Here is a 17827-nt window from a genome sequence, read left to right on the forward strand (position 1 = left end):
ACGAACGGTGTATTATCCATTTGACCCGCAAAAATAATTGGTCAGCTGTCTGCGGAAACTTGGTATACGTAGTTGACACTCACTGCCATCAATATTAGCGAAAGTCATTATAACTATAGCAATCAGTAAACCAACCCCGCATGGATAAAAGGGCAAGAAAATGTATATATTACGGTTTATGCCCTGTGTTATCTTTGACTAATGAAAATATACTGTTCGCGGTAAAAGTTTGTGTTTGAAACGGTGTTTACCATTTTCACCGTATTCATATATTTCAGGGTGTATTATATTCCAAACCCTTAGAAAGAGAGAGAGAGAGAGAGATGGGGTTTAACGTCCAATCGACACAAACCTGGTCATTTCGCGACTAACATATAATTCAGTTTTATTTCAATAATTCACTTGCACATAGGGGTCTTTAGCAGTGGGAGGAAACCACAGGACCTGGAGCAAACCCATGGTTAGGCAGGCAGCACTACTGATCCTTGTCACATACAACCAGGGAAATCAATACCATGCCAGCTGACTCAATGACAGACCTTATGATGCAATGCGCATGTATTGCAGACCTACCCTTTCCATCACCTGCAATGGTGTGGTAAAGTTGATAGATTGAACCTGCTTAGTTCGGGAAAATAGATTTCTTGATTGACAACACGATAAGGTTTAAATAAGTTTATATAATCCACAAACGACACATGATACAGTTTAAAACAATTAAATGAAACGCGTAAGCGCGTAGTCGATGTTGGTCGATCTAGATGTATTTCAATTCACCATAACCATTAAACACCATTTCTGTTGGTACTACACATAACTATAACACAAAATACATTTATGCTCGACAAGTTGGCCCTGAAAATACAATAGTTGCCATTATCCATATATTCGTAACCAACAGTTCTATTGGCTACACATCCTACAATTTTTACCTTACAGTATTTGAATTACATATATAATTATATATCAAACACTCATGAAACTCACAGTCCACTTGCAGTCATCTATTACAAGGAAGTTAAATTAAATAGCTTACCCATTTGTGGAAAAGAGCCGGTATTGACCTTCACTAAATCTGTAACATGTGGTACTGATGCATGCGTGTAATTTAGTTTTATCCCAGCTAAACTTCTGAATAACCAACCAAGACAAAGAATTACTAATCACCTGATAAACAATATTTCAGAAAGAGACCACCTTCAGAACTATAAAGAGTCCAACGAGTTATCCTTTCAACTATACCAAAAAATATTAAAAGTAAACCCATATAAGAACTAAGACATTTCAACCACTAAAATAAAACACCATAATCCGGACAATACAATTCCAGACCCATACAACTGAAAATCCATCCCCCAAAACATTTTAATGAATTTACATTATCTCACAACCAAAACTATAAACTCACTTATTAAAAACTTCCAACAATCAAGACACTGATCAGGACATTCTTCACCAACATTAATTGACAGAGTCCCAAAATATGACCCTGTTACATACTTCCCCCCACCGTAAAAATGACGTCCCGTCATTTACTTACCAGTAATTAACGACAACAATGCCGTACTAACCTCTGGAGCCATTTTGCTTAAAGAACCTGAAAGATGTAATGAATGAATATAGTTAGCTTTCTCATACCAATCTGACGGATTATTAATTTGAGCCATAACAAAATCACCACTCTGCATCCATTGAGGTTGGTTACATGTTCGGCGAGGTCTTGTTTCAATAGATACATCTGCCGGTAGAGGACTTGGATTATTATCTACGGCGTCACCTGAAACATTAACTTCAATTGATTTTACCTCAGTATTTTCATTACTTACAGATGCGTCATTAGATGCCCCATGAAATATCTCGGTATTGTGATCCCCCTCAACAATATCCTCGATAATTTCATGATCACCTTCCCCTCCTCCCGTAAGAATAACCTCCGGGTAATTCTCATTTACAGGATCATTGGCTTCCACATAACTAAATTCTTCATCAGAACTTGAATCTAATTCAACACATTTTTCCGCAGCTACTTTAGACTCAATTACTATTTTTCGCTTTCTCGGTTTTGGAGTCGGAAAATACACGGGTTCAACGCTATTGATTGATAACAAATTATTTCGATGTAAAGTACGCGATCGTCCACGCCCAGACTCTGGTCTGACCACAAAAACAGGAATTTCCAAATTAGGTTGATCCTCAACAATGTAAACGCCAGGTTCCCATCGATCAGCTAATTTGTGTTTTCCCTGAAACGCTAAAGTACGTACTAAAACACGATCACCAATATCAAGACGAATACCTTTAACTTTCCGATCATATTTTGTCTTCTGTTTTTCTTTACAATTCTCTGATGATTTAATCGCTAATTCATAAGAACGTTGTAACCGTTCCTTTAACGCTTTTACATACGAATGTAATGACACATTAGACACTTCTCGACTCACTCCAAACGCTAAATCTATTGGAAGACGAGGGTGGCGTCCAAACATTAAATAGAAAGGTGAAAATCCAGTGGTTTCATGTCGTGTGCAATTATATGCATGTACAAGAGGTGCTACTTGTATTTTCCAATCATTTTTCTTCTCCGGCGTAAGTGTACCCAGCATATTCAAAAGTGTCCGATTAAATCTTTCACACTGCCCATTACCCATCGGGTGATAAGCTGTGGTGCGGGATTTATCCATACCTACTAAACTACATAATTCTTTAATAATTTTACTCTCAAAATTAGCTCCTTGATCAGAATGTATCCGACTTGGTAAACCATAATGAACTATAAAATTATTGAAAAATACTTCAGCCGTTGTGCGAGCTGTCATATTCCGTGTAGGTATTGCTTGAGCATATTTTGTGAACAGATCTGTAATAACTAGAATATACTGATAATTACCTTTAGATGGTTCTAGTGTTAGAAAATCCATCGCAACAACTTCAAGGGGGTGAGTAGTTTCTATATTCACCAAAGGGGCTCGGATATTTGTAGGAGATTTTCGTCTCAAACAACGTTCACAATTCTTGATCCAAAGTTCAACATTACTTGCCATACCAGGCCAATAAAATCGTTCCCTCATTAATACCATAGTTCTATCTCTACCCATGTGACCAAGATCATCGTGAAGAGCCTGAAATGCTAATTTCCTATAATGACCTGGAAGTACGAGTTGTTCAATTATCTCCCCTTCATGTTCCACAGATCGATATAAAACTCCCTGTTTCAGCTTTAAGTGTTCTAAACGACGACATAATACTTGGACCTCTTTGTTGAACTCCTTGTCAAATGGCTTTATTCCCGACCTTAAATATTTAAGAATAGACAATATAGAGGCATCTTTTGCTTGTTCCTTTCTCCAATCACGTGGTGTCATACCATTTAGACCTAAATTTACCTCCGGCACTAATTCTGGTGATATACTTAAACATTCGGCATAATTACTCGGCTGAATAGAATTACAAATTACATGTACCTGTTCATGTGAAATATATTCCGATTCTTTATGTAATCTTGACAATAAATCGGCGTCCAAATTATTTTTCCCGGGTCTGTATTTTATTTCAAAATCATACGCAGAAAGAGCGGCGAGCCATCTATGACCTGTTGCATCTAATTTAGCGGAAGTCAAAATATAGGTTAATGGATTATTGTCGGTATACACCACAAACTTGTTCCCATACAAATAATCATGAAACTTTTCTGTAACGGCCCATTTTAACCCTAAAAATTCCAATTTATGAGCAGAATAATTTTGTTCCGATTTATTCACACTTCTGCTCGCGTAAGCCACAACTTTCAATAAATTATCTCGTTTCTGATAAAGAACTGCACCCAGACCAGTTTGACAAGCGTCAATATGTAAAACGAATGGTAACGTATAGTCACAGCTTGTAAGAATTGGAGAACTACACAAATGATCCTTTAATTCACAGAATGCATTTTCCTGCTCAATATCCCACTTCCACTTGACGGAAACATTACTTTTATTTTTCTTACCCGTTGTGGGCATCAAAATAGATAAAGGTTTTGATATTTTCGAAAAATCTTTCACAAAACGACGATAATAACCAGCAAATCCAAGAAATTTTCTTACCTCGACAGAATTCAATGGGCGTGGCCATTTTTGGATCACCTCAATTTTCTCTGGATCTGGTTCAATACCCGCTTCGGAGATAACATGTCCAACATAGTTTACACGTCTTTTAAAGAAACTACATTTATCAGGTGCTAATTTTAAATTACACTGACGTAAACGCTCTAAAACCTTATTTAAGCGCTGTAGATGCTCCTCGAATGAATCTGCAAAAATAATCAAATCATCAATATACACTACACATATCGTCAAATGAAGATCTCCTAAGCAATCTTCTAAAAGCCTCTGAAACGTCGCGGGAGAATTACAAAGACCAAAAGGAAGTCTGTTATACTCATAAAAACCAAGCGGACCAATTGTGAAAGCGGTACGCTCCTTATGTTCTTCGGCAACTTCGACCTGGTAATATCCGGACTTCATATCTAACTTTGAATAAAATTTGTTACCTGCTAAATGATCCAATAACTCATCAATTCTGGGAAGAGCGTACGAATCCTTGATCGTTCTATTATTCAATTGTCTGAAATCAGTGCACATGCGTAATTTACCGTTCTTTCTACGACAAAGTACCACGTTTGATGCCCATGGACTATGTGAATTTCTTATAACACCACATGCTAACAACTGCTTTAAATGATCTTTTACTTCAGTAAACATCGATGGAGGTATACGGCGGTGCCGTTGCTTAAACGGTTGTTCATCTATAAGTTCAATTCTGTGTTGTACTCTGGATGTATGTCCCAAGTCCAGATCATTATGTGCGAAAATATCGTCAAAACTTAACAACAGGTTCTTACCTTGAATTATCTCTTCCTCTGATAAATCGCTTTCGTCAATTTCTACTTTATTTAAGACCGAGGCATTGGATCCATCTGAAGTAACTTCGTTATCTTCAATATTTACCGGCTGTAGTTCACACACAATAGCTTTGGGTGAAATAACAATAGTATTTGTAGACACATTTGAAACGTTAACTGAAATATAATCTGTATTATTGTAATCATACATCATTATGGATGGAGAAACATCTAAATCAGATGAAATACTGGAACGTTGACATGGGTGTACCATCACCGACACCTTCGGGTATCGTAACTTTTTATCAACATAACATGGTAACGTTATACGAGAATTTGGACGAACTAGTATCCTATTGACTGAGGCACTTTTCACTATTCCTAAACTGAAATCTCGTTTGACTAATTCTTTTTCTGATAAATCCATACTACGAAAAGATAAATACCAAGAAGTGGTTAATTTCGCTTTTTGGAGAAAAGATTTCCCATGTTCATCTTTACATTGTTTCATCAGAAGAGTCAATACATTTGTTCCAAGTAAAACCGGAACCAATGAATTATATCTACTCACCGGAACTACTAATAAAATACAAGTTATTGTTTCATCTGTCAATTCTGAAAACTGTAAATCTGCTTCAATATATCCTTTATACGGCAATGGTTTACCATCAGCACATTCTATATCCAACATAGTTTTAAGCGGTTGTAAAGGTAAATGTTTTAATTTAGAATTATATAACTCTTCACTTACAGTAGACACAGTTGATCCAGTATCTAAAAGTGCAGTACAACAATTTCCCTCAACTTTAACATTGGCTTCATTAGGTTCACCAACTACAAAATTCGATTTCAACGTCGCTCTGGGAAGTCTCTGCGTGGAGTACCCCAGGGCGCTTCCCTTGGCCTGAGGTTGTGAACGTTTAAAGAACGATTCTGGTTAAATGCTGCTCTGCAACCCAACCTAATATGACCGTACTGACCACAAGCCCAACACTTGGGTCCCGGTCCTTGACTACTACGCCGATTATCCCGGTTATTACTACTAAAATTATTTGACATCTCACCTCTTGAATCATTTCCTTGTGACTGCCATCGTGGAACCTTAGGTCTGTCAACTTTATAAGCTAATTGCGAAACTTGATCCTTCAATCCACTAACTTGTGAAGAAATACTGTGAACTATCCCTTTAAGTTCCTGAAATTCAGAATTAGAAGACTTTGTATGTATCATGTTAAAAGGATTTGGCTTCGAAGTAGCGGTACTCGCTGATAAGTTTCGTTGGTTAACATCATGCTCTATACGGCGAAGTTGAACACGTAGTGTGTCGAAACTTGTTGATTTATCATATTTGTGAGCAGACAAATCACGTAAGTGTGGCAACAATCCACGCCAAAATACATTCCTTAATGTCTCATCGGATTCTTTAGGATCTGGACTACCCTCTCGAGTTACTCTTGCGAATATATCTTCTAACCGGCATGCCCAATCTGTAACCGTTTCAGATGGATATTGTTTAGCACTGTAAAAGAGTCCGATTAAAGATTCTGCTTCTTCACATGTACCGTAAACACTATGCAATTTGGCTAAGACAGTTTTAACATCAACATGCGGACCTAACCGCATTATAACCTTACCGGCCTCCCCTTTAAGTGATCGGCGAATAGCCAACAGTATTACATTGTTATCATATACACCTTCTGAAATTAAACAATCTACTTCGTATCTCCAAAGGTCGTAACTAACTTCACCTTTTCCTGGTTCACCATAAAACATTGACAACTTCGGCATCGGATTAACTGGTGGTCTTGATTTAGTAGACGACTCTGTTTCATCATCCGATTTAACCGGCCACTTACCTTTAGATTTCAAAACATCTTCCATCCACTCAGCAACGTCATCTTCAGTCTTACCTATACGCTTTGGAAAAAGACCCAACTTTCTTAGTGTGTTACCCAAGACCACAACTTCTTCCTCCGACATATTCAAACCAATCAACTGACCAAACTACTCTAAACTCTACATAAAAAAAACTCCACTGTTGATAAAATAAAGACAATACAAGTTATAGTGTTACTGGGATAACTGTTATATATTTTAGTATAATGCAATGTGTATTGAATGATGTTCTAAGATTATCAATAGTTACGGAATTTTATGCCCTAACTTATTTAAACTTGACCTATTTATTTATTAGTGCTGTCAACATCCATACTTACAACCATACATACCAGGTTTACCGACACTAAAAATAAATGAAAACAAACAAATTAACACTAAATTAATCAAATTAACACTAAATTAATCAATAGTTCATAATATTAATGTTCAATATTCACTGTTACACAGTTCCAATCTTCATCCAGAATCTGTTATAATTTCAGTTCCAGTGGTTAAACACTGTCACAAAGTCACGAGAATTCAAGCTTGATGATAATGTGCATATAAATTTGAATGTCAGTAATTAAACGCCATCGGATTCACTTTAAAGTCTAACGATAAGTTAATTGAAAACTAAACAGTTCAACTTGTTACTGGTACAACCAAGAAAATCTACTCCTCCCTGGGGGCTCCATTATTGCAGACCTACCCTTTCCATCACCTGCAATGGTGTGGTAAAGTTGATAGATTGAACCTGCTTAGTTCGGGAAAATAGATTTCTTGATTGACAACACGATAAGGTTTAAATAAGTTTATATAATCCACAAACGACACATGATACAGTTTAAAACAATTAAATGAAACGCGTAAGCGCGTAGTCGATGTTGGTCGATCTAGATGTATTTCAATTCACCATAACCATTAAACACCATTTCTGTTGGTACTACACATAACTATAACACAAAATACATTTATGCTCGACAAGTTGGCCCTGAAAATACAATAGTTGCCATTATCCATATATTCGTAACCAACAGTTCTATTGGCTACACATCCTACAATTTTTACCTTACAGTATTTGAATTACATATATAATTATATATCAAACACTCATGAAACTCACAGTCCACTTGCAGTCATCTATTACAAGGAAGTTAAATTAAATAGCTTACCCATTTGTGGAAAAGAGCCGGTATTGACCTTCACTAAATCTGTAACATGTGGTACTGATGCATGCGTGTAATTTAGTTTTATCCCAGCTAAACTTCTGAATAACCAACCAAGACAAAGAATTACTAATCACCTGATAAACAATATTTCAGAAAGAGACCACCTTCAGAACTATAAAGAGTCCAACGAGTTATCCTTTCAACTATACCAAAAAATATTAAAAGTAAACCCATATAAGAACTAAGACATTTCAACCACTAAAATAAAACACCATAATCCGGACAATACAATTCCAGACCCATACAACTGAAAATCCATCCCCCAAAACATTTTAATGAATTTACATTATCTCACAACCAAAACTATAAACTCACTTATTAAAAACTTCCAACAATCAAGACACTGATCAGGACATTCTTCACCAACATTAATTGACAGAGTCCCAAAATATGACCCTGTTACACATGCACTAACTATCGCCCCCCCCCTCCTTAAAAAAAGATATAATATTTGATTTTAAAAATTTGAGCAAAGTATAATTTGATGATATGGTTCAGTCCTAGAAATAACGGTTTTAGTGGTAATTGAACTTTTGTACCAATAAAAATACTAAAATAATTTGAAAGATGTGAAAGACAAAATGACATGCACAAGGCCGGTTATGTTGTGCTGTGCCTGACAAAGTCTGGTGAAGAGTTAATTTGTAATTCTTTGTACGTACCGTTACATGATATGGTGAACACTTTATTTGGTGGCAGGTATTCCCGATAACAAAAATGATATAAATTAAATAGCAAATTAAAATTTTAGATGAAGGATAAGTTTATTAAATTTGTGCAATTAAAATGTTAATAGAAGTCCAGAGAAAAGTAATTTTATTTTTTAAGTAGTGCTTTATATATTTCAGAATGTGACTTAGTAGGTCAAACAACTGTATGACAACAACTATATTTTATTTGTTTGAAAGATTTGAAAGATTTTGGTTATGACCACAGAAAAGCTATAGTCTACGAATTAACAACAACATCTTTGATTGTTCAGAAAAGTGTCAATCATGATTTCTTGTGAAAAGGTGAACAAATGAAATGCTGCTATTATTGAATTAAGATTTTGCTTCCAAATCTAATACATCTGATTGAAAAGTGACTGACAGTTGTTCTCATTTTGTGACCAGCTGTCATGTTAAGTTGTAAATAAATGTGTGGACTTTAAACCCCATTTCTCTGTCTCTTTCCTTTAAACCATTTTATTATATTATTTGTATAAGGAGTTTCAGATATTTTAGTACAAGAACAGTTTATTAAAAAGACAGAAATTTTATTGTTTATTTTATAAATTTTCTAAAATAAATTCCCAGTTATTGGGTTTGGCATAAATATCCCCTTAAAAAGGTTTAATGAATTATTGATGTAATGATGTTTCAAATTTCAGGTTGATAATATATTAAACTCTCTTTTTCATCAAGTCTATTTGTTGGAAGACTGGATCACTAGGGTTAGTGACGTTGTATTATCTGACCTAGTGAAACCTAAAGACCCTTCAAGGTATATGTATAGCTATTTTGTATAGTTATTTCATAACATGTTTTTTTTTTAATGAAGACATCCATGTTATACATTAGGGCTTTATTTCGATTTTGAGAACTAAAGTCTACTGCATGCTAACCAGTCGATTAACCATTAAACAAATTAAGCAAAGCGAAGATTGGGAGAGGACATATATTTACCATGGTGCAGATGATAATAAGTGATAAAACATATATGCACATACAATAATAAAATCTAGAACCAATACATATTTTGATTTCAGCATAATATAAAGTTTGTTTCATTAAGAAGGATCGTTATTATTTTGAACTAGATACCGGTTTTGGGACTTTAAAGGTCTTAAAAATTGGGCTGTTCTTATGCTTGTCCTATAGCTAAATATCATATGTTATATATATGCATGGGTATATTGAACTGTACTACATTATGTGACTTAAAAAGTATATTTTTACCTTCTGCAAGTTCTTTATGGAGGAAATACTCTCAAGGTTTTCTAAAAATAACATAACTTCAATGAGATTGTAAGAAATTTATAATTAATTCTGTTTTGTATAATTTACAGCTATATCCAACTGTTAAAGACAACTAAAGTATGTATTAAAAAGTCTAGTTCTCAACGTCAACTCGATAACTGCTTCTCTCCAACTCAGAACTCATTTCAAAGGGAGATAATTATGCGAGTAATTGAGGTAAATATCAGAAAAATGTATTATGAGGATATATGTGTGTACACTAAGGGTTATAAGTTGAAAGGAGGGAAGACATTGTCTGAAGTGATAATACTTGGAAACGGAAGTTTAAAATTTGACAAAACCCTCGGAACGTGTGTGTGTGTGTGAGAATTAAAAAGTCGTTGATACATGTATCTTAACATGGTGAATATGGTTTTGGAAGAATTACAAACCTCTCAATTAGAATCGTGGGAAGTTTTCAGAACTTTTACAATTAATTCTAACATAATGGTTTTTATTTTTATTTTGTAGAGAATATTGAGAAAAGATGAGAAGAGTAACAATGTACTGGTATTAGGATTCTCATTGGTAGGTTTATCTTATTATTGTGTGATACATGGAAGGAAAAGAATGTAATTTAACATCACATCAACATTTTGAGACTAACATATGGTTATTTTGTTGCACTGTGCCATTCTAGGTTGAGAATATTATCTGGGCAGCTGTACTTCTGCCTACTCTTCAATAGATTCCAACTTTCAAGAGTCCTTTTACATGCACATCGATGTGTACACAGGTGGACCTTTTTTTAGTGTCCCATCCAAATGACTAGGCAACACTTTAATGGGGATTCCCCTGACAAATGAAAATCTGACTTAGAAAAACTAGTTGAGAGCTCAGTGCTGTTACTGCCCGAGTATTGGGTTATGTTGTGTATGGGAAATAGCTTTATCTGCTGTTAAAGTTAATTGATGTTGCAGAAATGGCTGGGAAAATTCAAGTTCACTCTTTCAGTGAATGTATGTTTCAGGTTGTGTGGACCTTCTGCATTATTTTCATCAATAACACAGTTCTATATTTTTTTTTTTATTTCTAGCAATCTGAGAATCCTAATACATGTATCAGTAAAACCAGTAATATAGAGTTACGATATCCTAATTCAGCTTCTAATAGATTACAATATAGTTCCTGGGAACTTCTTCTTTCTAGGTTGGTATGTCTCTTCAGGGGCGTGTCCAGGGAGGGGGGGGGGGGGCTGTTCTTATGGCTTCCTTATATTATATAGTTATATATTATATTTTAGTTCAGTAGCTATCATATGTGCCTGAATACATTAAGAGAACAGTTTTTGAAACATGGGGAAGTGAAAGTGTTTTGGTAAATTGTGCATTATAAGACTTCTGTAGTTAAAGGATGGGAGCCATGGTGGTTCAGTGTGTAAGACGTTGGCTTGCTAAACTGATGTCCCATGTTCGATCCCTGTGTGACAGAAAAAGATCATCAGAATTTTCCAGAGTGGTTCTCCTTTTTCCTCATAGCCCCCTACATTTTGCATGTAGTTCACAAAAAATCATTTGTGTCTGAATATGATAAGAGAACATATTGGTAAAGTGTGTGACTCCTGTAGTTAATATTGTATATTATATTCTGTAGGATAGGAGATTGTTTAATGGAGTATTTATTAGAGATGACGTCCATATTTCTACAAGTTCCTGATAGTTCTTGTTATATACAAGTTACAGGTAAACCAGTCCATGCTGATTTCACAATTACAATTTTGCAAGTATTCTTCTTTATTTTGAACATTTTTGTATTTAGTAAAGAAAGTGATTGGGAATAGGCATCACATACATATGGGGAGGCCAACTTTTTATATTTCATGTTTCAAATATTATCCGTACAACTTTGGGTGAAATTAAAGAAAACATTTTAACAGAAACAGAAATATTAATTACCTTCATTAGACTTTTGATTCTGTTTTGATTTCAGCAAGATGTTGATATTTGGATTCAAATCAGTTATATGTTTATATTTTCATGAGGTGCAATATGCCATTTGAAATGATCCAGTATGCCAATTGTGCCATAGCTTGGTCACCCCTAGGCTACACGATGACTCGTAATATGATACTGAAGTATTTTTACATTTACTTTTTAGGAGAAGGTGCTAATGACATGACATGGAAATTAAAATCAAAGTCTTTACTAAAATCATCCACAATAGTTCACAGAAAAAGAAAATGGAAGGGTAAAGGAGCAGGTTTCAGACCACGATACCTTCAGAAGAAATTCACCAATGTTAGAGAGAAAGACAAACAACTGATAGAGATAGAAAAGTTTGCAATGCATGATAGACCAATTCAGTCATCCAGCTGTGTAACCCAGGATACATCACCTCCAGACTCATTTAGTCAAACAATTATTGGTAGTAATTCAGTGAATGAGGTGTCGTTACGTCCTACAAAAACTTGTGATAAAAACATAAAACAGTCTTTTATCTCACTGAAAACAAAACGGAAAGCTGAGGCGTCAGAATTCAGAAACAGCAAACGTAGAAAACTACATCAAAATGGCGAATCTGCAGATCAAAATGAAAAACAGATAGCCTTTGATAAGAGGAATGAGAACCCGAGAAGGAAGTCTAGATGTGAAATAACACCAGAGTCTAATTCTAGAATTGCTGATATAAATACCAACACTGTGGGTAGCAGAAAGAGAAAGATGTGTCATGATGATTTAATAAAAGGTGGACAGGCAACTTTCCCAAGTTCTGAACAGAATGATTTCAGACTTGATAAAAGAGTAAAAATAGATGAAAGTTCTTCCAGTCATACTGATCATGATGCTATTAATCCCGAGCCAGGTCTGGGTAAAATCCAAGCGATATGTGTTTCAACTGTTAATGATAAGGTCCAAGTATTGGATACAAAACAGGTTGGTTTAAAGTGTAATAATATGGTTGATGATCATGATGCGAATAATGTGGAGAGTAAAGATTGTAAACCATACAAGTAAGTATATGTTAAAATTTATATTGGAAATAATCGCTAGTTTGTAGACATAACATGACAAATGTTTTCTTATCATTCATGGGAGCCACGGTGGCTAGGTGGTTAAGACGCTGGCTCGCTAGCCTGGAGGTCAATGTTCGATCCCTGCATTGGCCGAGAAAGTTCGTCCAGATTTTCCGGCATGGTTTCCCCTTGTCAGTGATGCAGGACGGAGGGCCTGGCAAGGACAGCTGTCTAGTCATTCGGATGAGACGAAAAACCGAGGTCCCGTGTATACATTGGAATGCACGTAAAAGATCCCTTGGCAGTTGGAATTCGATATAAGAGTAGGCGATAGTGCCACTGCCCGTCTTCATTAGCCCAGGTTAGGAGCAGAACAGTAGGATGTTAAACTCCATTTCATTTTTTTCTCATCTTATCATTCATTTGTTGTGCCATTTGTGTATAAGCCTGTGATTTTTTTCCAAATAAATTGTGTTTGTTTTTTTATATTGTGCTCAAGAAGTATATGTTGAAATCGAATGAGAGACGGAGAATCAGGAGACCAGTGAGTAAGGTGCTGGCTCACTATCTATCATGAGGTCCTGGGTTCAATCCTGGTGTTGACCGGGAGAGTTTCTACTGATTTTGACGTCTGGTTTCCCTCTTGTTAGTATACATAGTACAGGACTGATGGCTTTGCAAGGAAAAGTCTCCAGTTGTTCAGATGGGAAGGCAAAATTAGTTTGAAATTGAAATAAGAGTAGGCTGTAGCACCACTGCCAGGGCAAAATTTCCCTAATAAGACATTGCATGGTGTATACTCGTCTTCATTATTCTGGTTAAGGGGAGAAAAATAAAATGTTAAATTCTGTATTTCATTTCATTTCTAAGATGATATGCAAACTAAAGTAATTTTTATTCCGATTATAAACATTTTTAATAATTTTAATCCCAGCATCCCTGTGATTTGAAGCTATATATTTAATGTAAATGTCTTAAGTGATAAATTTAGTTTGTCTTTCAGTTTTCATCAGCCATTGAGAAGAACCAGTTTATTTTATTGCAAAAATCTATGTGAAAAAATACCAAAGTTTGGTAGGTACAGCCCTCAAACTATCGTGTTGCTTCCTGTATAACTTTCCCCCACTATCTACCACCATCATTGTTTCAGAAGTTTAATGCCGTAAATCCATCACGATGAATAAAATGGCCACAATATTATAATGGTTGACCTTATATTTATATTTTTCGTGGTTTGTCAATAAAGAAAACCCAAAAGGAAAACAGATTTGTCTATCCACCCAGTTTAAAACTAAATCTTTTGTAGAAAGAATAAAAGCATTTCAAGGTATTAAGAACTTTTATTTGTCAGATCTCTAAGTATTCATATTGTTGCCTTTTAAGATTTTGACCAGAAATTATATTTAATATGGCGGTAAACTGTATTTTTTTGTTGTAGGAGATCTGGAGGAAGTTGTATCTCAAGTAACAAATATATCTGTTGGTGTTGAACGACATAAAGTAATCAACTTTCCACCAGAAGTTGGAGATATGTTTCAAGTTCTTCTGTCTAGATACAAGTAAGCTCCCATCCTATACCAGTAAACATTATGTGTGTTGTGCTTTATGCAGAGTATGCTTATATTTTCTGTAACACTTGATTCCATTTTTCATTTATTTGGGTAGCTTGATAAGGCAAATGTCACATTCAAGAATTGTCAGGCATAGAGAATAATTGGTTATTGTGAACACTGAGAAACACCTTGGGTTTTTGACATTAAAAATTTCAAACGGGAGCCACAGTGGCTAAGTGAGTAATACACTGGCTCGCTAGCCTGGAGGTTGCAGGTTCACTCCTGGTGTTGACTGAGAAAGATTGTCAGGATTTTCCCACATGGTTTCCCCTTGTCAGTGGTGCAGGACAAAGGGCCTGACAAGTTCAGCTGTAGTCATTCAGATGGTACGAAAAACCGAGGTCCTGTCTACACATTGGCGTGCACGTAAAAGATCCCTTGGCAGTTGGAATTTGATCTAAGTGTAGGCTGTAGCACCGCTCTCCATGCAAAATTTCCATCATACCACACTGCATGGCATATGCCCGTCTTCATTAGCACAGTCAGGGCAGAACAGTAGGACGTTAAACTTCATTTCATTTTACATTCAAAATGTGAAGAAAAAAGCATGATAGTAATCTGAAAACAGAATGAAATTGGTGATCATATTTATGCAATGTTCTTTTGTTTCAGAAAGTTTCCATGGTATTCAATGTTAAACTATCATTGTCCAATCAACATTCACTGTAAATTACTCAATGGTTAGTTTATATCACATTTGACCATTTCTTCATTAATCCTCTAGGACATACTGAAATACATTATTTAACGTTTAATTAAAGGGACACTGTGTAAGATTTAGATGAAGAGCTGGCCGTTCTCTCTATAATTTTTAAAAGATAGATAATGGAAAATGAAGATATTGAAAATTTCATTCAAATGAGGGTTTTTTGAGAGAAGTTATCAATGGTCTTGTTTTGACAAGATGTGTGCATTGATTGTAACCACTGTACTCGTCATTCGAGTCTTAGCCTCATTTCTCAATTTGTAAATTAAATCATTAAATGATCTAATGTATTTAAAACTGAAGCCATCCGATGCCATTGAGAGTCAATTATGTTCTTGTTATGTTATAATAAATGTCTAATTAATAGTTTATATAACATTTAAGGCCCAAAGAAAGACCTGCAATAGACAGATTTAGCTCTTGCATAGTGTATGTTTAAGAAAAAATAATCAATATATCGATAGTAGATAAACCCCCTCTTGGATTTTACGAAGATTACACGTCTGTAGAGGATGCTGAATGTTGACATATTTTCTATTCATCATATCATAAATATAGATAGAATTGAACCATTGTTGGACTGATATTCCCTTTAGAATCCTAGTTTACAAGGGATTTCTCTGTCCCCCAAATCAGGTTTGTCATTGAGTCAAGTGGCGTGGTTTTGATTCCCCGGTTGCACATGACAAGGAGTAGGGTGGCCTATCCAATCTCGTGGGTTTTCTCCGGGTCTTCTGGTTGCCTCCCACTGCTAAAACCCTCTTCATGCAAGTGAATTATTGTAATAAATAAATTGAACCATGTGTTGGTCCTGAAATGACTGGGTTTGTGTCGAGTGGACATTAAACCCTCTCTCTCTCCCTCTCTCTCTCTCTCTCCCCCCCTCTCTCTCTCTCTCTCTCTCTCTCTCTCTAAAGAGACATTAATATAACATATATAATGTAATTTATGTAAATATTACAGGAAGAGAAAGATATAAAAGAAGAAAGAAAATGAGAAATGTAACAACAGCTAAATTATTAGAGAGTTATACTACATATCAACAGGTAGATTTTTAAACAGATTAAATATAAAACATGGGGGGCACTGTGGCTCAGTCAGAAAGTTCCTCAACATTTTCCAGCCATGTTTCCCCATGTCAGTGGTGTGGGATGGATGACCTGACAAGTAACAGAGTCTAGTCATTCAGATGGGATGGAAAACTAACAGTTGGAAATTATAATATGTTCTCTTGTAGCACACTGTGTGGTGTAAACCCATCTTCATTTGCCCGGTACAGCAAATGAGGACACTAAAACGCAATTTAATTTCATTTCATTTGATAACTAATTGATTTAAGAAATTGAGTTTTCAACACTGTATTTGAGAAATGTGGAAATAAGTAGAAGAATACCATAAGGGAGGGAGCTAATTGATATAAGAAATTGGGGGGGGGGGATGGCCAAATGGTTAGCACGTGCACGCTGTATCGTAAGGTCTGTCATTGAGTCAACTGGCGTGGTTTCGAATCCCCGGTTGGGTTGGGGATGGCCAAATGGTTAGCACGTGCACGCTGTATCGTAAGGTCTGTCATTGAGTCAACTGGCGTGGTTTCGAATCCCCGGTTGGGTTGGGGATGGCCAAATGGTTAGCACGTGCACGCTGTATCGAAAGGTCTGTCATTGAGTCAACTGGCGTGGTTTAGAATCCCCAGTTGTACGTGACAAGGAGTAGGGTCACCTGTCCAACATCGTGGGTTTTCTCCGGGTCCTCCGGTTTCCTCCCACTGTTAAAGACCCCTACGTGCAAGCGAAATATTAAAATAAAATTGAACCATATATTAGTCCCGAAATGACCTAGTTTGTGTTGAATGGACATTAAACCCCATTTCTCTCTCTGTATATATATTTACTTCAGGCAATGATTGGACATCGTTTTAGAGACTGATGACAACATGGCTACTTTAACTGACATGTATGTAGAATTGATTACTATCTCCCATTTTTCCAGGTATATTTATTTTTGAAAGTTATTATAAAAAGGATTATTCCACTAGAGATGTTTGGTTGTCAAGAAAATAGAAATGTATTTTTAAAAAGTATCCTTTTTTTTGAAGAATTATTTTGTTTTCAAAAATGTATTTCTGAGTGATATTTTCGAATTATTACACGTCAAGATATCTGTTGACTTATTTCTTGTCAGTACCAACTATACTTATCATGAATGTTCCATATAGCTGTCAAGGTTATTGCTGTCAAGTGGCATGGTTCCAATTTCCTGCTTGTACGTGACAAGGCGTAGGGTCGCCTGTCCAACCTCATAGTTTTTCTCTGAATCCTCCTCCTCCGGTTTCCTCCAACTGCTAAAGACCCCTAGGAAGTAGCGAATTATTGAAATAAAATTAAACAATGTGTTAGTCCGGAAATGACCCAGTTTCTCTATCTCTCTGATTTAAGCATGAGTTGTTTATACAATGCTAAGTATAGTGACTTCAACACATTATCTATGCTAACACAGCCATGTGTTGAAATGCTGTGATGGTTGCCTTATTTGCTGACTTGTTTATTAGCCTTAAAGAATATATTAGATA

At 35.7% G+C, this 17827-nt stretch overlaps 1 protein-coding gene across 1 annotated transcript; it reads left to right on the top strand.

Annotated features, from left to right (window-relative positions):
- The first annotated feature begins 15 nt into the window (after positions 1 to 15).
- LOC130014055 (uncharacterized) lies at positions 16 to 17812 on the top strand. The gene is made up of 14 exons (XM_056102891.1): positions 16 to 243; positions 8835 to 8999; positions 9359 to 9471; positions 10037 to 10163; positions 10458 to 10514; positions 11023 to 11135; positions 11580 to 11668; positions 12084 to 12936; positions 13943 to 14013; positions 14378 to 14498; positions 15165 to 15232; positions 16222 to 16304; positions 17248 to 17322; positions 17807 to 17812. Exons 2-14 carry the CDS (start codon positions 8982 to 8984, stop codon positions 17810 to 17812), a joined length of 1794 nt encoding a protein of 597 aa, XP_055958866.1. The 5' UTR covers positions 16 to 243; positions 8835 to 8981.
- The last annotated feature ends 15 nt before the right edge of the window (positions 17813 to 17827 follow it).

The sequence above is a fragment of the Patella vulgata genome, chromosome 8, assembly GCF_932274485.2.
Source record: "Patella vulgata chromosome 8, xgPatVulg1.2, whole genome shotgun sequence".
In the NCBI taxonomy this organism is placed as follows: Eukaryota; Metazoa; Mollusca; class Gastropoda; family Patellidae; genus Patella; species Patella vulgata.